This window comes from Antechinus flavipes, chromosome 3, assembly GCF_016432865.1.
Source record: "Antechinus flavipes isolate AdamAnt ecotype Samford, QLD, Australia chromosome 3, AdamAnt_v2, whole genome shotgun sequence".
NCBI lineage: Eukaryota > Metazoa > Chordata > Mammalia > Dasyuromorphia > Dasyuridae > Antechinus > Antechinus flavipes.
In genome coordinates, this window is record NC_067400.1 from 231,291,947 (window position 1) to 231,318,705 (window position 26,759).

General features: G+C 32.5%; 1 protein-coding gene across 1 annotated transcript in view; it reads right to left on the bottom strand.

Moving 5' to 3' along the window:
- The window catches only part of GABRG3 (gamma-aminobutyric acid type A receptor subunit gamma3), a 916,890-nt gene that overhangs the window by 13,667 nt on the left and 876,464 nt on the right, over positions 1–26,759 (bottom strand). Inside the window, exons 7-9 of the mRNA XM_051984649.1 lie at positions 20,470–20,622; positions 6,176–6,372; positions 5,549–5,608 (exon numbers count right to left, since the gene is read on the bottom strand). Of these exons, the coding sequence (XP_051840609.1) occupies positions 5,549–5,608; positions 6,176–6,372; positions 20,470–20,622 (410 nt within the window). The remainder of the gene's footprint in view (positions 1–5,548; positions 5,609–6,175; positions 6,373–20,469; positions 20,623–26,759) is intronic.

The following is a 26,759-nucleotide window of genomic DNA, read 5'->3' on the forward strand; positions in this document are numbered from 1 at the left end:
TCTGAGCCAATTCTGATGAGAGTAAGGTTTACTCACTTAGGAGCTCCTCCTCCTCCTCTTCAATTTAAAAGCTTTTCCTAGTCTCTTTTTATGGCAGATGATTTATACCATTCCACTTCTCCTTCTCTCTTTCTTCCAGTACATTCCTCTTTCCTAGCTTAATTCATCATTTTAAAAAGATGTTATCCTTGATATGAAAGTCACACCTGCCTATATATATTCATTTATTACAACTCCTCTAGAACTCATACTTCTTCACAACAACCTCTGTCTATATGTATTCCTTCTAACTGCCATGATTATGAGAGAGTTCTAATGAGTTACAAGGGTCCTTCCTCCCAGGAATCCTCCCAGGAAGTCTTATAAATAGATAAACCATATTAAGTCCCTTTCGTGATTATCTCCTTATACTTCTCCTGAGTTCTGTATGTGAAAATCAAATTTTCTGTTGAGCTCTGATCTTTTCAACATGAATATTTGAAAATCCTCTCTTTCATGAATGTCTACCTTTTCTGCTTTAGAACTATACTCAGTTTTTCTAGGAAGTTGATTGTTGGTTGTCATCCTAGCTCTATTGCTCTCCAGAATATCATATTCCAAGCCCTCTGGTCCTTTAATATAGAAGGTGCTGAATCTTGTATTATACTGACTGTGGCTCCACTATATTTGAATTATTACTTTCTGGATGCTTGTGGTATTTTTCTCCTTTATTTGGGAGTTTTGAAATTTGGCTATGTTTCATTTTGGGATATTTTTAGGAAGAGATCGATGAATTTTTTTCAGTTTATATTTCACCCTCTGGATCTAGAATATATTGAAAGTTTTCTTTGATGATTTCTTGAAATTTAATATCCAGAATCTTTGAATCTTTTTTTTATCATGACTTTTAGATAGACCAATAATTTTTAAATTATCTCTCCTGAATCTATTTTCCTGGTCAGTTGTTTTTCCAAGCAGTTATTTCATGATTTTTCCCCTATTTTTTGGTGTTTTGTTTTATTATATTTTGGTTTCTCATAAAGTAATTAACTTCCATTTGCTCAAATCTAATTTTCAAGGAAGTATTTTCTTCAGTGAGCTTTTGTACCTCCTTGTCCAATTGGCCAGTTTAGCTTTTTAAGGCATTATTCTCTTCATTAGCCTTTTGTGTTATTCTTTGCACAATTTTCAATTCTTTCCCTAATTTTTCTTCTTTTCTTCTTCTACTTCTCTTACTTGCTTTTCAAATCCCCATTGAGCTCTTCCATAGGCTAAACTCAATTATTATTTTTAGTGGAGGCTTTGGATGTAAGAGCTTTGACTTTGTTATCATCTTCTGAGTGTGTGTTTTGAGCCTCCTTGACACTATAGTAATTTCCTATGGTAAATTTTTTTTCTGCTGCTTACTTATTTCCCTAGCTTATCACTTGGCTTTTAAGTTTTTGTTAAAGTAAGGCTCTGTTTCCATGGTGGAAGGTGCAACTGTTTTCAGAGATCCTTCTAGGGACCTGACCATAAGCACTTTTTTCTGCCCTGAAGCTGTTAGGAGTGTCCCATCCCACTGTACATCTTGTGTTCTAAAACAAAAGTTTTCTGCTCTGTTGAGGCTGGGATTTGGGCTGGGGTCAGACTTGCACGGGATTTTATGCTGGATTCTCATCATGTTGCCACAGACCTTTTCTGCTGACCTTCCAATTCATCTTTGGTATCTCTAGTCTGAGATATCCAGAAATCTCCAGTATTGATATTGATTTAAAGGTCCCTATACTCATTCCTGCTTTGATAGTGTTAGGCCCAGGGCAGGTGCTCAGCAATAGTTTTGTTGTCATGGCCTACACTAGAGACTTCAGGCTGCACCTCCAAATGGATGTCACTGATCTTTTGTTCTGATGTTATTTGGCTGGAAAATCTTATACTTTGACCTTCTGAGTGCTCTGGTGTTCTAAAATTTATTTAGAGACATTATTTAAAGAAATCTGGAGCAGTTTGGGAGAGAGTTTGAATGCATTCCTGCCTTTATTCCACTATCTGGATTATGCCTTCAAAATTGCTTTCTTCTTTAATAAACTTTGGGAATAACTTTTAAAATGTACAGTTGATAAGAATTCATATATACATATGTCTATTAATTTACATAATATAATTATATAACACAAAATTTTTAGCAAAATCATTTTTGAGACTAGGGTTGGAAAATCATTCTTCCTCACCAATGTAGGGACATTCCAATGTAGGGCACTCTAAAAAGTACGCAGTTTGCCTACTTGTTTCGCAATTACATATTGATGGTCTCCCTTGCCACATTTTTTTTGACAGACTTAAGGAATGGTTGAAATGAGTTCTTTTTAGCATAAAAGGAAATGTTCCACCAGTACTCAGTGTATTTTAACTATAGGAGCCAGTTGTGGGTTGGAAACAGAAACCATATGCTCAAGTTACTGTGGTGTAGAAAGTGGGGGGACTGCAAAACTTAACAGTGAATTGCTATGCACTGGCATTTAGGTTACAGTTGTACTCTGTTGGGAACTTGAGAGATGAAACTACCTATGACAAGAATACCTTTGTTTAGATGGAGGTGGAAGAAATATCTCCATCTTAGCGCTCTGTTTTGGTACCTAATCAAGAGCAATGAATATTATGAATTCTTGGCAATTGGCATCTGTCCAGTCACTTATAGTAGTTTCTATGACATTTATTGTGAGTAGAATCTATTCAGTTAAGTTTTTAGAGATGCAATTGATAGGGAGAACTCAGATGATGTCAGAAATTTGGGGGACTTTTGGAGACATAAACTTCTTGAAGAAGCCACTCATCCATGCTCCAAAACCAACTGCCATTATTATTATTATTATTATTATTATTATTATTATTATTATCATTATTGGTCTTGGTTGCTATTGAATGAATGTCACAAGATTAGATGATTGTCTTCTATCATTGCTTATGAAGATTTGGCCAGTGAAAGATGGGTCCTCTAACATGAGAGTTAGGGAAAAAAAGGCTCGCATTGTTAGATGGAAATAGCACATCCAATATCATAATTATCAGCATCAATCATGAATTAATGCCTTCCAGAAAAAAAATTGTTATTTTACTGGAATCTGGGATTTCCAGTCATAACCTTGATGCTTTACCCACTCTGATATCCTAATGAATGTTTGCCTACGAGGAACGAACTATTATTTTGCTTATTTTATTTCTGTTTCTGCCTGTTATGAAAGAGATTTATGTGACTGAAATTCAGTAGCTATTAATGTTGTTGTGGGTAATAACCTTAAAAAGTTATATTTTTTGCAAATGTTCTTGGTGACTTAAGGTATGAGTTTAATGGTTGGTCTTTGAGAGTCATTCAAGGAATGAAAAAATAAAATTTTTACTTTAACATTTTTAATTTTAACATGAAAACAATCCAGTACAAATAGATAAATCTGAAATGATCAACACAGAAAAAAAAAAACACTTGAATTAAGTTTACTGAAGGGTAAGCTTGTATTTTGGCTTATTTGATAGTGATTTTAAGTCTCTGGTTGAAAAAGGGGAACCTTTATTCAACTCTTATTGAAAAAGATGGTAGATCCTTGGGCAAGGCCTCTAAAGCGTCCAAAATTTGGTCAGAAAGACCTCTTTACTGGTGGATCTAGGTGTACTACATGGCAATAATGCAAGGTGAATTCTAGTACCCATCCATGATCTGAAATAATTTCTATGCCAGAAGCATAAAAATACTTTTTTAAAAATTCGGTTGGTCCAGATGTGGACCAGTGATAGGAACCAGGAATAATGTTAGAGATATCATCTAATCAGGTCCACTGACATCAAGTTAGGAATATCTAATCTGTGAATTTAACATTGCTGGTGCTGCTCCTGGTTATCATGATTTCTAAAATATTTATATACATTCATAAATATGTGTTATATGTAAATATTCATGCATATGTTTTAACTGAGTTTTATGGTTTCCAAGTACCTAATGAATTAAAAAAACAGCAACAACAAAACTTGAAGCAGCTTGACTAATCCAAATTTTGTTTAGCCCATAAGATACATAATAGGCTAGGTGGTCTCTAAGGTCCTTTCAATTATTAAAACTTTGACCTTATGATTTATGATATACAACTTTAATATTTTTCAGTTCCTTTATGTTGAATTTGTATCAAATTAAAAATTATAAATTTATGATTTTGGAATATGTTACATAAATTATACTAATTCTTATGATTTTTTTAATTTGCTTTCAGCAAATCTAAAACCAAATAAATTTTTTTTTACAAATACAATATAAGCACATATGCACAAAAGTTGCAAGGAATGGGGAAATATAAAGTAAAAACGGAAAGGAGGAACATACATATACACATATATACATAGATGTACCTCAGAAAAATTTACCGAGTATGTCATATAGGAAGTTATTTTGTGATTAGCCAAGAATTTTGCATTATAATAGGTTTAAAGTTTCACATAGATACATTTTCAAGAAATTGAAGCTTCAAATGTGTATGGGCTCAGTTTACATACATCAGATTACCTAATTTTCTAAATTTGCCTACTGATCACAAATGCCTTATCCTAAATGTGTTGTAAAGGTGCAAAATATTTTCTAAGGAGATATTAGCTGGTTCCCCAAAATATTTTCTGTTTCCTGAATAATCACAAAATCCAGTAGTCATATTCTAAGTTATTCATTCTTTTAACTCCTCTGGATGTAAAGATACCTCTATATTTACTCTAAAAGATATTACAACATTTTCCTTATACTTTTGAAGCTGTTTCAACTGAGTGCTTCATTTTATGGTTCTGGCAATGGCTGAAAATGGCGCAAACTTTTGACTCTCTATTAAGCATTTTATTCTTTTTCCTAGAGCATTAGACTTGTTCTGCTTTCTAGTTGTGAGATTTTTCTATTCTCTTTGATTAAGGAAATCTTTACTTGTTTTTAATTACATTACTTCCATACCAAGAAAAAAGAAACAAAGAAAAAAAGATAATTTGCCTCTTTTCTGTTTTTACTTTATTTTCCCCCATTACTTCCAGCTAAATCAATCAGCAAGTATTTATATCGATGTATAGAAACTGTCTTAGATGCTGAACTTGATCTTCAGCTCTTTGGCTAAATTAGTTAATATTTTCTTGTCTCCTTAAGTTCCAAGTGATTTATTCTGGTTTTGGAGTTTGCAATTTGTAATGTGACTTTAAAGGAGAGCAGATGCTGTCAAAATCTATACTTTCTGATTGTTATTTTCCACTGAGGCTGACACAGGTTATTCTTAAAGCCTGGTGACAACCCCAGTGAAAAGAAACACATTAAAAAAGATGGTACCTAACTGAGCATCTCTTGAGAAGATTTAAAAACTATTAAGGGGAAAACAACAGCAATTTTGGCAAACATGTCTAGAACACAAGTTGGCAAGATACTTTTATTGTACTTCTTTAGTGATAAAAATAGGAAGTGTATCATTTAGGCATAGATAGCATGTACACAGCTTATTTTCAAATGGAATCCTATTTAAATAAAGATGCTCAGGAGTTATTGACACCTGGCTGGGGGTGGATGGGTGGGAATACATACGCTGTGGGTGTGTGTGCGTATTCTTTCATGGACCCATTCAGTTGTCTCTGAGTGCATTAACTAGAATAAAAGGGAAAAAAAAATTAGCATGCTATTTTCATTTAATAACCCCCAACTTTTCCATGACTAAAATAACCCATGTCCAATTAGAGAAAAGCCAGAAAAAATGGGGAGGTTTTAGTTGTTTAAAATAAACAAACAAACTGAAGGTTATAAGTGTTTGCTTTAGTGAAAAAAAAAAAAAAACAAAAACAAAAACAAAAAACAATTTTATGTGAAATAGTAGATGGAAAGCCTTGGGATGATTTGTGTTCAAATCATAATGGCTGTGTGTCTAAGGACAAGTCACTTAACCCCTAACTGCCTTGGACAACTCTCTAAGACTTATTTAAAAATGAATTGCTGATCTGTCCTTCCAGAAAGATTATTTCTTCACTGGGAACTGCACACATTAATGAAATTGCAGTTCTCTATCTTCATCTTTCCACCCCCAAAACATAGTTATACAGAAAGCTACTAATCATAAATCAGATGCACATGTAGCATACTAATTCAAGGTGATTATTTTTTCCTTTGAAAAAGTTTATTTGACTCTCTGGTTTAGTTAACACAGTATAGGCAACATACCGACTTTTTCTTCTTGGCACAGTTTGGTTTCCTGCAGCTTGAATAGTAGTTAAGAGTAGCATATTCCATCAGAGCCGCGAAGACAAATAAAAAGCACACAGTCACAAACAGGTCCATGGCAGTGACGTAGGACACTCGAGGTAAGGACTTCCGTGCTATGGTACTCAGAGTTGTCATAGTCAATACGGTAGTGATCCCTGCATGGAGATATTTTATTTATTTTTTAGGTTTTACTTTTTAATCAATTAAGAAATTTAAGTATGAGAAAATAGCCGCTAAATGCATGAGAACAGAATTATGACTGGAGGAGGCACATCAGAACCAAAGAAAAGAATGTTCAACTCAAGAGGAAAAAAAGGCAGTCTGGCCGCTTTTTGTAGAACAGTCTTCAGACTTGGATGATATGTGCTTAAGCCCTGCTTCACAGTTATGCCAATGTTCCAAATTAGCACCTAATGCTAAATTTTAAATTGAAGAGCAGCTATTGATTTACTTTGTATAAATGTTTTACTTTGTGGGAATTCCATATTCCAGTGAAATATTGATTTAGATTAACAATAAGTGAACAGTATAGTATTAATTCTAATTAAATGGAGCTCTGGAGGTTTCTTGGTCCAACTGTATTACTTTATAGATTAGAAGACTACATAAAAAGCAAGTTCCTTGAAATAAAATAGTTTGAAGACTTTTTCAGTCAGTCCTTATGACTTCTTTTGAGGTTTTCTTGGCTAAAGTACTAGAGTAATTTGCCACTTTCTTATTTAATTCATTTTACAGATGAGGAATTGAGGCAAACTATGTAGCGTGAGGTAGAGGATTCCTTTCCACTTCCACCAACCCTCTTTTACGTCTCATGGCTCCAAGAATAAGGTCTGGATATTCATATGTTTTGTTTATCCTATTCAAGTATGGGAACAGGTTGTGGAGATCCTGAACCTGGGAGTAAATCTTGGAGATGAGATTCATGCTCAGGCCCACATAGCTAGAGTATCTGAGAATAGATTTGAACTTAGGTCCTCCTAATGCTAGGCCAATGCCACTTAGCTACACTGGTAACACAGGGAATAAAAGGGCAAAGTCTGGATTCTGGATTCAAATCCAGAACTTCATACTTCTGATTTAACTTAAAAAAAATATCATTATAGCACAGTACATATGGGAAGGAAAACAAAACGTACAAACATAAACTGAAAAATAAGATGTATGGATCAATAAATATGAGTACAAAATGTAAATATAATGGGATTTTGTGCCATGCTCAAATCACCTAATATGACAGCATTTATGTGGGACAAGCCAAGGGACCTGCTTCTGAGAGAAGACATTTTTTATTACTCTATCATGTGAGTAACAACAGCTTCCTTAGACTTCATAGGTTGAGCAGAATATGCCTTAAAAACTACTAAATTGGGATAGTCTAGCTTTCTCTTTCTAGTCTAGCAAGGAAAATAAAAGTCCTCTTCATTCCAATAATGGGCATCATAAACTATGTAGAGTGAGGTAAAGGACTCTTTTCCACTTCCCCAACTCCTTTTAGAACTAATGAATCTAAGAATAAGGTTTGGGTATTGATTATTTTGTTTGTCCTATTCAGTTATAGAAACAGGTTGTGGAGAGCCTGAATCTGGGAGCTAATCTTGGAGATGGGATATTTTTACCATCTGGGGAACTTTGAGAAGCCAAGTTGCTCAAGGAACTTTGGTCTTGGAGCTTAATGGGCCTAGGTTATACAAGAACTGGACTAAACTGTGAACCTAATAATCCTTCTCTTCTCTTTAGAAACTAAGATACTGTGAGGAATCTTGTTGGAGATGATGGTTATTATTACTGACTCTTTGAAGTAAATATTCTTTCATAAAGCTAATCTGACTGTTAAGTGACTAAGAAAAAATGAAGTATATGAGATCCCTAAATTGTAGGAGCACAACCGGTTAGGGTCTGAGTGAATGCCTGAAACACTTGACATCCCCTAGTTGCCTTAAGGGTACTGGGGAACTCTGGGGGAGAGAAAAAAGGTAACACACCCATCCTTTAGACAGTGGGGGGACTAGGCTGCTTATATAAGCAGTATAGTATAATGAACCAAATTCCAGAATATAAAAGACAAAAGAACTGGAAAGTTACCGTTTCAGCTCCATAACTTGCTATGTGTCCTTGGTTAGGTGAATTCTATGTGCCTGTGTTTTATAATTTATAACATAATGATCACAGTATTTTGAGCAATAAAGAAGCTTGGAGGTTATCTAAGCATGCTCTCCTCATTTTACAGTCAAGGAACTTGAGACCCCCCCAGAAAAATTTAGTTGATATGTCTAAGGTCACAGAAGATGGTAATGGAACCTAAAATATTGGAGTTCTGGACTGCTATTATAAGGTATCACAAAAGAATGTGTAAATCAAGAGGAAAAGATTTTATTATTATGCTATTGATTGGTGGCCTTAGTTTCCAAAGGGAGATAGTGAAGAAGTGGGAGGACAGAGAGTATTTATAAAGCACTGATCTCAGATAGAATTGGAATGATTAGATTAGGCATTTCGATACTGTTAATCATTAGTTTCAGGGTGCTAATTTTATGGTTTAGAGGTTAGCTAAAGTTAGGAGTATGACTTCTTCACATTACTATATTTCTGACCATTAAAATGTAAACTAAGATAAAATACTACTAGCCATAAACAAAGTCAACACAACTGCTTTTCTTTTGGGATCAGCATCCTGGGATGTAAAATTATAGCATTCCTAAGACAAGACAACTTTGAGACAAAAATATAAACCAGGATAAATAAAGATAAAGATACAGTATTCTTAAGACAGACAATTTGGAATCTATTCCCAAAGTCATTATTTCTTGGGCCAGGGAGCCTATTGGTTACAATCACATCAAGAATGTACCAGATGTTCTCTGTTAATTTTAATGCCACTTTACCTAACACCTACACTGCCTATTTCCTAGGATTACTGAGATAGAGAAATGAAATGATTATCTAAAAGTAATATGAAAAACAATAAGGTTTAATAAAAACTTTTTTGGTACTTCAAATAATCTATACTTTGATCAGCAATGGATAATCTCTCTACTAGTATAAATTGCAACACTATAAGAAATTTCTCAGTATAAGAAATTAAGATATTATCATAAATGAGAAATTTCAGTAATATATTTGGATATGAATAAATTAGCTTCAAGAATTCTTTCTGACCTAATGATAAAGGAAAAATTCAGGAAATTTCATACAAAAGGGAAAATGTTATTGCCTCAAGAGTTTAGTTTAGTAGAGACAGTTTTCAAGAACCTAAACTCCTATTTCAATTTAAATACAATGCTGTCAGGTGACCTTAGGGTACTTCAGATATAATGATCAACAAATGATATGAGAGTGACAATGAGATTGTTAAAGGTACTGGATTTTAAATTTAAAAGGTGGGATTCAAAACCTCTACAATTTATTATTAATAATATTATTTATATGTAATTTATTTCTTGCATGATTTCCTCCCTGTAAGTTACTCTTATCTCCTGGCCTCAGTTTCTCCATCTATAAAAGAAAAAAGGATGAATTAGCAGATGTCTAGGGATTTTTCAAAGTCTAACTCTCTGAAATTATGAATCTATATTTTCTCTGTTTGAGATGGCAACTATTTGCTCAGAAGATCACAGATTTAAACACATAAATGTTGAAGTATGTAGCAGAAATGTGTTTATTTAAACTGTAACAAACTTCAAATAAACACCAAAACATCCTATGGTTCCAAAGTTAGCTCATAATGATGTCATCTAAAGATACAATTAGACATTTTCTCTTTTATTTATTTATTTTTAGACTCAACTTAAGATGCTAGGATACTTGTCTTAATCTAGTTCACTTTACATGGAAACCTCTTGCTACCAACTCATCATTTGTGTTATGGATAAAATGATTTAAGGAATAATCTTATTTCCTTTTAGATATTCACTTATATAATATATTTCTAAAAGGATTTCACCAAGGGATTTTATTTTAATTTAAATATTTCCATTTTGAGACTTCTTACACAAGGAAAAGAAATAAAGAGTGATGGAGTTTTCTCTGATCATCCCTTGCAATGTTTTCTATTATGCCACTTTTTAAAATGAAAAATAGTTCTAAAAAGAAGGCATTCCTGATCCCTTCTCTTTATTATTCAACCTAAGGAAGGAAAGAAGATGAACATTTATTCATTTTTATCTCTGGTTCCTTGATTTCTGGGAACCAAGGATCACTAAAACTTTTATTCTATCTTAAAGAAGAACTTTTCTATATGTATTATTTCCCTCTATTAGAACATGAACTCTTTAAAAGCAGTGGCTATCTTGCTTTCCTTCTTGTATTCCCAACTTTTAACACTGCTTGACACAGAGTAATTATTTAATAAATGTTCATTCATCCATTCTCTCAGCAATTACTCTTAGACTGACTCCTTTACAAACTACTTCAGAACATTTAAAAAGATAAAATCCCTTACCACAGAATATTCTGAACATATTTTGAACAGAGAATTAAACTTGCTCTATTGTTTTTGCTTATTAATAGACAAATTGGTTTGAAATGTACCAAGTGAATCTGTGTAAAAGAAATTTATTTAGATCAGTGTCATGCTGTTGAACTAATTTTTAAATAAGCATTTAAAATATTTATTGTGATCATAAAAATTGCATACTTGCATATATGCAAGTGTAGAAAAATAATTATATAATATGTATGTATGGATGACTTTAAGTTTTTTTTTATAATTGTTTACTTTCCTCACACTAGGCAGATATGAGACCTTTTAGACAGTTCCTCCAAGGAACTGCCTATAAAAATTCTTTTCAAGTCCAATGTTCTTTAAAATACTCTAAAGTCTAATGAGTTAATGGAAAGCAAAGGTATAATAAAGAGCAACTAGGTCACTAAAATGTAGAAAGTATGCCAACATTTTTAACTCCTTCAACACAAATGAGCTTAGCAGCTATTAGCACATTTCTTTTGCTTTGCGGCTACTTCCTAAGGCTTACCCAATTTTATTTTCCCTTAGTAGTATCTTTCCCAGCAAGATTAAATGTTTAATCTCACCTGAGTCAATGTCCTAGTGTCTCTTCTTAGGAGGACATACTATGTAATTTCTCCACTCCTCCCTTTCTCCCTCAACTAAATATATCTTTTAAAATCAATTTGAAGCTGTCTTTCATGCTGTTTGCCAATAGGCTTATTTGTGATGCTTGTGTGGAGTAGTAGAATGATTATTCATGGCCTATCACACTAGTACTTTAAAGCAAAAAAAGCTGGATTAACTTGTTTCCCTAAACTCTAATAAATCTATCTAGAAAGCTAGTAGAGAAGGGCATAAAAATATTTCTGTAAGCCACTCACTTTGTATATAATTTTGTAAGGGTCAGTGGAAGTGTACACTCAAAAAATTCATTCTGAGGTGATGAAGTCATTCTTATAACATTTTCATTTTAAACCTAATTTTTTGACAATAGGTTTGTCTATTATTTTTTACTTATTAAAGTAATCACTTTAACAAGATAATGGTGGAAGAGTCTAGAAAGAAATATTAAAAGACTGAGCTCCAGACTGGAAAAGAAATCTTGGATTCTTATTCTAATAGCCAATAAATAGATATGTAACTGTAGGGAAGGAATTCTCATGAGATTTTAATCTCTTCATCATTAAGGGAAGAATTAAATGGATGGGAGAGGCAATAGAAGGTCCCTTACAATTCTGTATATTTAACATTTAAACTACACATGCAAGAGTATGTTAGGTAGCTCTTTAGAGGAGTATAGAATCTCAGGTGCAGAACTCTGAGGGCCTTCAGAGGCTTTCTAGTCACAAGCTTTTTGCTTTAGAAAAAAGAAAACTGAAACTCACAGAAATTAATGATTTGTTCAACGTCAACCAAGAAATAAACATCAGATGTAAATTTTAATCAGGTTTCTGGAGTCAACCAGAATCAGGACAAATGCTTTCTACTTTGCACTTAACTAGTTAAGTAGATAACTAAGCATTTGTGGATTTTATAAGGTGAAATAACGTATTTGCAAAACTTCCTAAAAGGAGCTTTTCTGACTCAAGTCTAGTTCCGAAAGGCATTTTCTCTTATTAAAATGAAATATATTGGGATTTAATTTTGTTATTATGATGTTAGAGTCTTGGGAGAAAGAAGAATGGAAGAAAAAGGAGAAAGGGAATAACACATTTATATAGTGCCTACTGGTCAGGTGTCAGGTATTTTGCTAAATAAATGCTTTCCAAAAATTATCTCATTTGATCTTTAAACTACCCTCTGAGTGTGCTATTATTATCACCATTTTATAGTTGAGGAAACTGATGAAACAGAGGTTAAGTGGCATAGGGTCACATAGCTAGTAAATATTTGAAGCCACACTAGAATTCAGTTTTCCTGACCCCATGTTTTGCATTATAACTCCTGCAGTTAAGTGCTTTTGATACCATAGTTTGAAAGCTAGAAGAAACCTCAGATTTTGTGTAGTATTATCACCTTGAGAGAAATGATTATTAATAACTAATGATTTGGGGAAATCCCCTTTTCTTTAGTTTCATTTTAAGACCTCAGTCTATTAAGCGTGAGCTAATCTTCTTCTCTGACTCCAACTAACTTTACAAGAAATCTGTCCTCTAGGATGAATTCCATTCAATCAGGCTTGGGTGAACAGATTCTTCATATAAATTGCTTGGGTAGTCTGCTTCTAGAGATAATTTCTCTGTCCAAGGGTGAAATGATGCTATTCTTAGTCTGTTACAGAAGACAGCCCCCTGTTCCTGGTAAAGTCCACTTTTCATTGTTAGAAAAGCAGAGTTGATTGCCAAAATAGGGAACACCTACTCTTTGAAAGGCATAAAAACTGTGATCCTGCCTCCTTGAGAGTCTTTGATATAAAAAAGAGATGGCCAAATAACCATCATTTTATTAAAATTCTGGTATTATTCAAAAATTTAAGTTACTCATATATTATATCTCTTGAACATTTTAGAAAAGGCTTCAGCTTCTTTATCTGAAGAACTAAGTCCTAGAGAAGGTAACTAGATGCAGAGCTGAGATTTGCATCTACAGCCCCTGATACTAAAGTCTCTGGGCTTTCCACTATATAAGGCTGCCACTGCCTTTCTTATTCAAGTGGCCCATGTCTAGTTAAGAAGTAATCATATAACTCACATGTACAAAAATGTTTATAGCAGCTACTTTTCATAGTAACAAGGAACTGGAAATTCAGCAAAAGCCCATCAGTTGGGCAATAGCCGAATAAATTATGGTATACGAATATAATGGAATATTATTATTCTATAAAAAATGATGAACAAGTTCATTTCAGAAATGCCTGGAAAGATTTACATGATGATGTAATAATATAATAATGCTGAGTGAAGTGAACAGAACCAGAAGAATACGGTATACAAAAAATAAGAAGAACATGTGATGATTAATTGTGGTAGACTTAGCTTTTTCAATAATTCAATTGATTCAAGACAATTCCAATAGACTTGGGATGGAAAATACCATCTGCATCCAGAGAGAGAGTGAGAGCTATAGAGATTGAATGTAGATTGAAACATAGTATATTCTACCTTGTTTGTTTGTTTTTCTTTCTCATGGCCTTTTCCCCATTTTGTTTGATAGTTTTTGCACAACATGATGTATATGGAAGTAAGTTTAAAAGGATGGAACATATTTAACCTTTATTATTGCTTGCTGTCTTGGGGAGGGAGAAGGCAGGGAAGGTGGAGGGGAATTTTGGAACACAAAATATTACAGAAATGAATGTTGAAAACTATTTTTATTTGTATTTGGAAACATGAAATACTATTGAGAGGGGGAAAAGTAATTCCATGATCAAGAAAGAAAAAATGTTTTCCAGTGGGCTCTAAACCACTTTTTAAACTGTGGATAGCAACCTCATATGGGGTTGAATAACTAAATTGGGGGTCATGAAATTATGATTTATTATTAGTAAATGATTTGTATACCTAATTTATAAACCTATAAACTACATATAGTATATGCATATAATACATATACTATGTATATATATTACACACATATATATTACATATATACATATATTACATATATATATATATATATATATATATAACATATATGTGTATAAATTTCTTGGGTAAAAGGAGGTTGTGAGTGGAAAAAGTTTAAGAAGCCCTGCTCTAAAACTACTTTCCTTTGGTTAATAGTTCTTTTTAAAATTGTAATCAGAAGATCGGTGATGGAATGTATCGATAGAGCACCAGCCCTGAAGTCAGGAGCACCTGAGTTCAAATATGACCTTAGAAACTTAATACTTCCTAGCTGTGTGACCCTGAGCAAGTCACTTAATCCCAATTGCCTCAGCAAAACAAACAAACAAACAAACAAAAAAACATGATTACAGGAAATGGGATGAAATGGAAAACTGGTATATTGCAAATAAATTGTGTTTGATTGGAGGAAGGTTTAAAGTCTTGATCAGTAGGACTATGATTTTATCTCTGTAAAAAATTCAAATCTGAAAACTCCTTTTACTGAATAGCATTTCATTTGAAATTTGCCATCTAGAAAGTTGATTGGACCACTGGTATAACTTGTTTTATATCAAACAAGTGATAATTTACAGAATTAGGATTTGAACCCAAGTTCTTCTGATTCTAAATCAGCTGTTGCCCCATTAAACTGGACTGATTCTCATTTCTCCCCCGCCCCGTTCTTAATTCCATCTTATTTTTCCAAATACATGCAAATTACCTTCAACAATTACCTTCACAAAAAAAAAAAATTGTGTTCCAATTTTTCTCCTGCTCTTCCCTGGCCTCCCCTCCCCAAGGCAGTTAGCATTCCAATGTATATTTAAAAATGTGCAATTCTTCTAAAATATTTCCATATTTGTCATTTTTGCAAGAAAAATCCAATCAAAAGGGAAAATATGAGAAAAGAAAAAATCAATAACAATAAAAACAAAGGGTGAAAATACTATTCTTTGATCCACATTCAGTATCCTAGCTCTCTGGATGCAGATTGCATTTTCCATCACAAGTGAATTGGAATTGCCTTGTGATACTCATTTCTTTTAATATGGTTCTATATTTTAACATTTTTATTTCTGAATTACCTAGTTGCCTGTAGGAGGCAAAGGGTAAATGGCTTAAATGAAACTTATCTTTTATGTATGAAAAATAATAAGGCAGTGTTCTGGGAATGAATTTGAAGACAGAAGTTAGAAGTTTGCATTCAAGTGACTCAGACAATATGGACTATAATTTCTTTATCTGTAAACTATAAATCATTCTTGATACTACTTAAAACCCCCTCTTGTGGCTAAAAACCAACTACATTCTCACACTTTGTCCATTCTATTTCAAACAACCTTGCTCATATTCTGGCTTATACATAGATTGTGAGACAAATACTTGTTAGACATAAAATACTAAATATATATGAACTATGTTGAGTATTATCTATATAATAGTTTTGTTGACATGTAATTAACAGTATTCAACTATGATTTTTTGTGAATCTACCAATGTTCAAGACAAATAGAACAATTCTAGAGAGGTAACCTAGAGTTTGTGCCTAGATTTTAAATGTAGCAAGGCAGATAGTGCTGTCAAAATCAAATAGAAATAGAAAACCATTTATTGGCTCGGAAAAACACAACATTATCTCTAATTTATTGTGTTTTTATTTATTTTGCTAAACATTTTCCAATTACTTTTTAATCTGGTTCAGATTCAGAAATTAAATTTTATAAATTTTACAGCTTTGATATAACAGATATTTGACAAGGTACTGGATTTAAGATCATGAAGATATTAATTCAAATTCTGCCTCAGACATGTATTAGCACAATTGCTAGGGATAATTCACTTAACCCTTTTCCATTTGTAAAAAGGAGGGAGTAGGATTTGATGGCCTCTAAGATAATATCCACGAGCCAATCTTATCAATGAGCTATAACTGAGATAGAATTTGTTACTTTCCTGCTTTTCACTTTTGTTTGTTTGTTTGTTTTTTTAAGAACCCAATAGTGTTTTTTGGTTGGACTTGGAGAATATAACTTTGTTTCCTCAAATCAGCTATACTACAGAGCAAAATATCTACCTTATAGTAAAATTTTCACTATTTCAACAAAACTCTAATTGCTTGCCATTGTTTAATATATTTTGAGATCAAAATGAGTTTGCTGGAATTGAAAAATTATTAAACTTGAGTATCTTGCTATGTTACTTGGATAAAGTTACTTTGATGAATCATTAAGTCCAAGATTTATTGAATTCTATACTTTTGAAACTTTTGTTCATAACTTATTGGCCATAATTAGCCTGGAAGCTAATGAAACTACTTAGTTCATTTAGGAAGGTATGCTATTATACCAATGAAAAGATAAGTCTGGAATTCCAATACAAATAAAGTTCTGTAGTTTGGAGACCATATTGTTCTGAGAATGTAATGTTAGAAATGGAATAATACTTCCCATTAGTATTCCACTTTAAAGCTGAAAGAATATTTACTTCCAACCCTATGAGTAAGGTTGTCCAGAAGTTGCACATATTCCCTCTCTTTACTCTCTATGTATGTAGGTATGCATGTTTCTTACCAATGCAAAATGGCAGCTTACAAAAGGTTTAGAAGAACCATCAGTGGGGATAACTCTTCCTCTCATCGTACTTCTTTTTGCCTTTCCCCCTTATCACACGAGCTAGATCAGGCAGTGACATCATTAATTATTCATACCATTTGGCTAAGATAGGAGTTACTTAACTACAAGTCCTGTTATGAAATTAAAGGCCCATGTATACCTGAAAAACTCCTCAGCTTTGTCATCTATCAATCCACAGCGACCTTAAGATTTCTGGGTCTTTCTGTTCATCATGCAGTTATTTTATATATTTTATATATAATATATTTTGTTTCTTCCGATTAAAATGTGAGTTCTAAGAGCAGGGGCTATGTTTTTCCCCCCACTTTTTTATATCTCTAATGCTTAACATAGTTTTTTGTTGTGAAGGAAATTAGATTTAAACTGTATCATTTAATAGTTGATTCTTTATTGTAACTGATTTTAGTTTGCACTTCTCTATTCATGAGTTAACTCAAGAATGCAGTTTTCCCTTCAAACTATTTTAAATGTGTGGTTAGAAGGAAAAATTATCACTCATAAAATTAACCAATAAGAAATCCTCTTGTCTTCTGTAAATTCTAGCCAGCTTAAGTCCTTACATAGTTAGGGAAGGCTTACACATTCTCAAGGGGAAAACAAACCTTGTGATACTGGTTTCCTAGCCAAACTTAAAACAGGCAGATATGTTTCAAAAGAAATTAACATTTCTAAATTGTCAGACAAGTGCATATTAGTCAAAACTGAATACTAATCCAGTTGTCTCATTATAGCCAATTGTAATGTTCCACAACTATCCAGACCCCTTCCTTTCCTGCTTATTATTAAAGAGCCTCCCTTTCTCATTGGGGTCTATTGCTGTACTGAGGTGGCTATAAGTTATTTATGTCACTGTTAATAAGCTGACTTTGTTTGGGCTATGGACCTTAGCTTACCTTTATTGAATTTACCAATGATATCACATATTAAATACATATAAATTTTTTTCATTCATACATTCATGGAGATAGTGCTTAAAGTCAAGAATACAATTATAAAATTATAAAGCTAAAGCTAGAAAGGAGCGTGGAGTATATTCAATGTTCCTCATTTTGCAAATGAGGAAATTGAGGCCTGAGGAAATCTCATAATTTACTCAAGTCTAAACTAGACTTGAGCATCAAGGGTGCAATTTGAAAATCTAGATTAACTGATTACAAAACCAATGTTCTTTTGATTATACCACAGGGACCTAACTCACAACACATACTAGCCCTCTACCACAACCAAGTTATTTAAATTCTTAGTTCCCCAGGCAATTTATTCTTCAATTCAACAAAAGTGAATCCATATTTATTAACTGTCTATTATATAAGTATAAAAGCCTCTAAGAGTATGAGCTGCAGAGAAGTTGTTAGTTTGAGAGCAAGGTATTTTCACATGGGAAGTTGGCCACACAAATGTAATCACCTCTCTTTAAAAAGAAAGAAAAGGTTTTGGGAAGTTTATATAAAATGCATAAGATGAATGAATCCACATTACATTTAACTGTTCATGAGCCACATTTTTTTTTAAGTTTCCAAAACCACTGTTTGCAATATTCGGTTCCATTGTCATTTACTTAAAAATAAAACAAAACAAAAAACTATTCTCTTCAATCTTAGATTGCATTATGTATTTGGGATCATTTGTTACATTGCTAAATCATTTATCAGTTGTGACCTACTCCATGTGACAATATTGGATTTTCTTGGCAGAAATACTGGAGTACTTTGCCATTTTCTTCTCCAGCTCATCTTTACAAATGAAGGACTGAGGCAAACAAGGCTAAGTTACTTGTCAAGAGTTATACAGTAAGTGCCTGAGAACAGATTTAAACTCATCAAGATGAGTGTTCCTGATTCCAGACCCAACACTGTTACTTAGCTCCCCATTTGGAAACAGATAGTCTTTTTGTTTTTTTTTTTTTTATTATATCTTTTTATTTACAAGTTATATGCATGGGTAATTTAACAGCATTGACAATTGCCAAATCTTTTGTTCCAATTTTTCCCCTCCTTCCCCTCATCTCCTCCCCCTGATGGCAGGTTGACCAATATATGTTAAGTATGTTAAATTATAAATTAAATACAATATAAGCATACATGTCTTAACAGTTATTTTGCTGTACAAAAAGAATCGAAGTTTGAAATAGTGTACTATTAGCCTGTGAAGGAAATAAAAAATGCAGGTGGACAAAAATAGAGGGATTGGGAATTCTATGCAATGGTTCATAATCATCTCCCACAGTTCTTTCAATGGGTGTAGCTGGTTCAGTTCATTATTGCTCAATTGGAACTGATTTGGTTCATCTCATTGTTGGAAGAGGGCCACATCCATCAGAACTGATCATCATATAGTATAAACAAATAATATTAAATAATATCCAATGCAATATGGTATGCTGTGAATGATTTGCATTAAGTTTCATCTCTGGAAAATTCATTTTATGTTTTATAGGAACTTAACAGCTTTGCTCAGGAGCTTTGCTCCTGAAGAATATTTGTAAATATCATAAAATCACATAATTTTTCAAAGTCATAGTTAAATGATTCAAATATTTAAACCTCACATGAAAATGATCAGAAATGACTATATTACTTGTAAACAAATTGATAAACGAAAAAATACATGTGTATGTTTATATATTATATGTAGATATAACATATATGTGTGTATGTGTATGTGTGTTTTTCTTATTGGATCATATGATTATTTATCATGTGATTATCATGCTTATCAACAAGACTGTCTCAAGTTTGAGAGGGGGAAAAAAAAAACCTCTAGATAAGTATTTGGCTACCATTAACTTAATATGGAGAAAAAAATGTTAACATTTTCAATTAAATTAACATAGGATTATTCTATAAAATGAATACATTTACACATTACACTTATAATATACATCAATGAATCAAATTGTGTTCCTTATAGAAAAATAGGGAAGTTAATTTGCTAAAACTTAAGGGAAATAATTCTTTCTCTCTATCATGTATTTTGATAGAATAAAGACATTTCACCATCATTAAGCAAACATATTCAATTTAATTTATAGAGTATAAAGTTATATAATCATACAATTGAATAAACAAAGTTTTATGGTGGGTGTTAAATTTCATTTATATAGCCCAAAGTGATTATGACATTCTGGTTATACTTAAAAATAATGTATTTCCTGTCATTAGTACTTTAAATAAAAATTTTTCTTTATTAAAATTAAACTAGTAATTCAAAACAAAACTAATAAATTAAACAAACTCTTTAATAATAAAAGTTGGGAACTAGTCTTATGTATGCAAATGAACAAATGGAGAATTTGAAATGAACTAAATTAAGTGACATACTTAGTCCACACAAATACATCAATTTCAGATCAAGAAGTGAAACCAAAGGCATTTATTCTAAGTACATTTTGGGTGTTTCATCCATTCATATTCTGTCTTAATAGAAGTTCTGTATATTCCAAGCATACAAAAAATTATGTAATCAGTAAACCCTATTGACTTAGATATTAAAAATATTAATAATGGAAAAATCTACAAAATTGAGATAATTTATTTTTTATTATTTCCCTTTAATAGCAAGAATATTTTCATACTTTCCCCCCATTCAAAAAAGACAAAATTTCATAAAAATTGGTTAGAATCTTACCTAAGGCTGTTCTTGCTGGTGTGGCATCTTTTTTAATCCAAAAAGACACCCAGGATAAAACGACTGTTAGTATACAAGGAATATATGTCTGAATAGTGAAGTAGCCCATTCTTCTGCTCAAATCAAAATAAATAGTCATGACTACATAATCACCTGTAATAAAAATACATATTGAATCAGGTAGAGTACATTGAATTTCATGCATCAACAGTGAGTCTAATTCAGACCAGAAAATGTAATTATCATATAGTTTTCATTTATTATATCATTTCCTGCACAGTTTATTCTCATTTCAAAAGTGCATGATTATATCTTTTATTCAGCATTTTACTACAAATATGTATTTGTGTATACTTCAGAAATCCTATCCTGATTCCTTATCAGTATAAGAAGTTGAGCTGCTTTCTCAAAAGTAATACCAGTAGATTTTAAATGTTACCAGGATCTTCCATATTTAAAAGACTTTGAATCAAAGCACAGAAGTAGGTTGAGTCTGCTTTCTGAGGGTCATAGCTACATTCAATGAGACTATTAAAACAGTAGTGTGGCTCCTACCTGGAGAAATGTCAGGAAAGTGTACAAAGGTCTCCAAAGAGAAAAAAGAAAGAAAAAGTTTCAATAGACAGGAAAATTTTTATTTCACTTCTTTTTGAAATAAAAAAGAACTTTAAACTACAGGAGTGATTATCAATCAGTAAATGATTAAGAAATTCTGATATACAAATGAAATGGAATGATATTGTGCTATGAAATATTACACAGACAAGAATTTGAGAGAAACTTGAGAAGACCTGTCTGCACTGAGTTAGGAAAAAAAAAAGGAAAATAATTCATTCTATAACAGCATGGTAAAAAAAATGATTTTATTAATAACCCTGATCAAAGAAATGTTAAATCATGATGTCAGAGGAATGATGATGAAGAATGCTACCCAACTCCTGATAGCATGGTGATGCAAAATCAGACCTATAGCTTTGGATAGAAGCTGTTCAAATTGAATCTTATTTTAGCCCCCTTAAATGCTCCCTCCCCTGCTTTCTAGTTGGTATTATAAGTTTATATGTAGTCAGTATAAAGGGATATTAGCAAAAAATAAGATTGCTAAGGAGAACCTAAATAAACAAGTATAAATTATTTCAAAGATCAAAAGAACGTAACTTATAAATTTCATCAAAAATTAGATAAAATTCACATCCTGATAATATGTTCTGAATAAGGAGAAGCCATCTTAGTGCTGCTGTGACGGTATTTTGGTCATATATTGTGTACATTTCAGAAAAATTCAGACTTTCAACATTCCAAACCAGCAGAACACCAAAAAAAAAAATGCTGATAAAGTTGGGAAGACATGGCTGTGTTAACAATGGAATTTTAACAATAACTTGGGGGATGGAGGAGGAGCCAAGATGGCAGAGAGGACACACATCTTTCTGAGCTCTCCTACTACTCTCACACTAATTGCAAAATTTAGCTTCTGAAATAGTGCTTGACTGGTAGAATCCAGGAATATTGGGAGTGCAGCAAATTACCAGCAGAAGATAATTTCAAAGATCACTAAAAAAAGGTCTGTTTTGATCAGCCATGGGCACTGGAGGAGGATAGGGGAAGACAAGGAGGCAGAGCATGGAACCAGTGCATGCTGAGCAGACCAGGAGCAGGGTGCAGTCTCTATGGGGCAGAGAATCTACAGAGAGAACTCTACCACAATGTTGGCTATTCTGCCCTGGTGGTAAGCTAGTAGTTCAGCACAGTAGTTATAAAACATCCAAGACAAATGCAAAAGGTAGAGAGTGTACCCAAAGTCCCATGACTGGGCAGCAAGATCCCAGTGCAGCTGTTGCTGCTTCTGGGTGTCTATAGAGGAAGCTTAGCATTTCCATGCCCCAAAAGCAGTTCCCAATTTAAAAAAAAAAATAAATGAGTAAAAAAGCAAAGTCAGCTTTAACTATAGACATCATCTACAGAGAAAGAGATGAGTAGATTTCAAACCCTGAGGAGTCTAAAAGCAGATTGTATCCAGATGAAGCCCAAAGGGTGATATAATCTGATCCCCACCACACAAGGCTCTCCTAGAAAAAACTAAAAGAAAATCTAAAAGAGAGCTAGAAGAAAAATGAGGAAAGGAAAGGAAAACTTTGCAAGAAGGTTTGGAAAGGGCATATAATTCATTAAAAGATAAATTGGAAAAAGAAAACAACTCCCTGAAAAATAGAATCTGTGAAGAAAGGTAAAGAACTCCCAGGAAAACAGAATTTGTGAATTGGAAAAAGAAAATAACTCATTAAAAAACAGAATTTGTGAAATGGAAAAAAATTCCATAGAACAAAATAACGTTTAAAAATTCAATTGGACAAATACAAAAAAGAAATTTAAAAAAAGTAAATGAATAAAATAATTCATTAAAAATTGGAATGGAACACATAGAACTTGATGATTCTATGAGACATCAAGAATTAGTCAAGCAAAAACAAAACAAACAAAAAAAAATGAAAAAAATAGAAAAAAAGTTAAATACCTACTTGGGAAAACAACAGACCTGGAAAATAGCTCTAGGAGAGATAATTGGACTCCCTGAAAACCATGATGAAAAAGAGCGTAGACACTATTTTTCAGGAACTCATCAAAAAGAACTGCTCAGATGACATAGAATCAGAAGGTAAAATAACCATTGAAAGAATTCATCAAACACCTCCTGAAAGAGACCCCAAATTTAAAATTCCAAGGAATATTGTGGCTAAATATCAGAACTATTGGAGCAAGGAAAAATATTACAAGCAGCTAGAAAAAATAAACAATTCAAATACTGAGGAGCCACAATAAGGATTATTCAGGATCTATCAGCTTCCACATTAAAGGACCAAAGGGTGTAAAATGTGATATTCTGAAATGCAAAGGGACTTGGAATGCAGCCAAGAATAAACCACACTGCTAAACTAAGTATTTTCTTCCAGGGAAGAAGATTAGCATTCAATGAAACAGGTGAATTCCCTTTATTTTTGATGAAAAAAAAAAAAAAAAAAAACAGAGTTAAACAAAAAAATTATCCAGCAAATATAGAACTCAGTAGAAGCATAAAAAGGTAGGAAAAACTCTTGAGAAATGTTTTTTTTTTTTAATGTTATGGGTATACATAGAAAGAGTATGGGTAATTTAATTTTACTGTTATAATATAAAAAAGAAACTAGAGGTGGAAAGGGAATTATACCAGAAAAAGGGAAAGAAGAGGATAAAAAGAGAGAACATATATCCCACAAAGAGGCAAAGGAAACATATTGTATCTGAGGGAAAGAAGGGAGAGAGATGAACATTAAAATTGAACTTTACTCTCATCAGACTTGGTTGAAAGAGAAAATATTATATGTATTTGGTTTACAGAAATGCTTCTCTCACCTTAGTGAAAAGTGGGAGGGCAAAAGCTAAAAGGGAAGGGATAGGATAAATAGAAGGGAATACTGAAATAGTAGGAGAAAGGTATAAAAAAGGGAAAGGGGCTCAAAAGGGGAGGAATTTTAAAGAGGTAGGGCTGTGTGAGGAAAGTGATACCCATAAGTTAAATACTGGGGAGGGGCTAAAGAAGAAAAGGAAAGAGAAAAGCATCATCTGGGGATAATAAGATGGCAGGAAATATGTAATTGATAGTTTTAACCATAAATGGGGATGAGGTGAACTCTCCCATAAAGCAGAGGCAGATAGCAGACTGGATCAAAAGTCAGAATCCTACAATACGTTGTTTACAGGAAACATATTTAAAGAAGATTGATACATAGAGAGTAAAGGTAAAAGGGTAGAGCAGAACCTACTATGCTTAAGTGAAAAGCAGGGATAGCCATCCTGATCTCAGATCAAGCTAAAACAAAACTTGATCTAATTAAAAGAGATAAGGAAGGAAATTATATCTTTCTAAAGGGTAGCATAGATAATGAAGCAATGTCAATACTAAACATATATGCAACAAGTGGTATGGCATCTAAATTCCTAAAGGAGAAGTTAAGAGAGCTGCAAGAAGAGACGGAAAAAACTATAATAGTAGGAGATTTCAAACTTGCACCCTCAGACCTAAATAAATCAAACCACAAGATAAATAAGAAAGAAGTCAAAGAGGTAAGTAGAATACTAGAAAAGATAGGTGTGATAGCTCTTTGGAGAAAACTGAATGGAGAAAAAAAGGAGTACACTTTCTTCTGGGCAGTTCATGAAACCTATACAAAAATTGACCATATAAAGGACATAAAGACCTTAAAATCAACTGTAGAAAGGCAGAAATAATAAATTCATTTATTTTCAGATCACAATGCAATAAAAACTACAGTCAATAAAAAGCCAGGGGAAAATAGACTAAAAAGTAATTGGAAACTAAATAATCTCACCCTAAAGAATGAATGGGTGAAACAGCAAACCATAGACACAATTAATAATTTCATTCAAGAGAGTGACAGTACTGAGACAACATACCAAAATTTGTGGGATGCGGCTAAAGTGGTAATAAGGGGAAATTTTATCTCTCTAGAGGCTTACTTGCATAAAACAGAGAAAGAGAAGATCAATGAATTGGGCTTGCAATTAAAAAAATCTAGAAAAAGAGCAAATTAAAAAAGAAACCCAATCAAATATTAAACTTGAAATTCTAAAAATAAAAGGAGAGGTTAATAAAATTGAAAGTTAAAAAAATATTAAATTAATAAATAAAACTAAGAGTTGGTTTTATGAAAAAAAAAACAACAAAATAGATAAACCTTTGGTAAATCTGATTAGAAAAAGGAAAGAGAAAAATTAAATTGTTAGTCTTAACCATGAAAAAGGAGAACTTTCCACTCATTAAAAGGAAATTAAAGCAACAATTAGGAGTTAATTTGCCCAACTGTATGCCAATAAATTTGATAAACTATGTGAAATGGATGAATGCCTACAAAAATATAGGCTGCCCAGATTAACAGAGGAGGAAGTAAGTTGCTTCAAGTCCTATTTCAGAAAAAGAAATAGAACAAGCTATTAATCAATTTCCAAAGAAAAAATCCCCAGAACAGATGGATTTACATGAATTCTACCAAACATCTAAAGAACAATTAAATCCAGTATTATATAAACTATTTGAAAAAATAGGGAATGAAGGATTCCTAACAAATTCCTTTTATGACACATCTATGGTACTGATAAATAAACCAGTTAGGACAAAAACAGAGAAAGAAAATTATACACCAATATCTCTAGTGAATATTGATGCAAAAATCTTAAATAAAATATTAGCAAAGATAACAGAAAATTCTCTCCAGGATAAAACAACATGACCAAGTAGGATTTATAACAGAATACAGGGCTGGTTCAATATTAGGAAAACTATTAGTATAATTGATTATATCAATAATCAAATTAACAAAAACCATATGATTGCAATAGATGCAGAAAAAGCATTTGATAAAATCCAATACCCATTCCTATTAAAAACACTAGAGAGTATAGGAATAAATGGACTTTTCCTAAAATTAGTCAGTGGCCTCTATTTAACACCATCAGTAAGCATCATATGTAATGGGGATAAACTGAACCCATTCCCAAAAAGATCAGGAGTGAAATAAGATTGCCCACTATAAACATTACTATTCAATATAGCATTAGAAATGCTAGCTTTGGCAATAAGAGATGAAAAGGGGATTAAAGGAATTACTATAAGTAATGAAGAAACCAAATTATTACTCTTTGCAGATGATAAGATGTTATAGTTAGAGAACCCCAGAGAATCTACTAAAAAGCTATTAGAAATATTCTACAACTTTTAGCAAAGTTGCAGGATACAAATTAAATCCATATAAATAATCATTGTTTTTATACATCACTAACAAAATTCGACAGCAAGAGATACAAAGAGCAATTCCATTTAAAATAACTGCCAATAATATAAAATACTTGGGAATTTATCTGCCAAGGAAAACTCAGGAATTATATGAGCAAAAGTACAAAACACTTTCCACACAAATAAAGTCAAATCTAAACAACTGGAAAAATATTAAGTGCTCTAGGGATAGGTCAAGCTAATATATTAAAGATGACAACACTGCTATACCAATCAAACTCCTAAAAAAATATTTTACTGACCAAGAAAAAATAACAACAAAATTCATCTGGAAGAACAAAAAATTTCAAGGGAACTAATGAAAACAAACAAACAAACAAACAAATGAAGGTGGCCTAGCTGTATGAGATATAAAGCAGTGGTCATCAAATCATTTGGTACTGGCTGAGAAATAGACTAGTTAATCAGTTCAATAATCCACAACTATAGCAATCTAGTATTT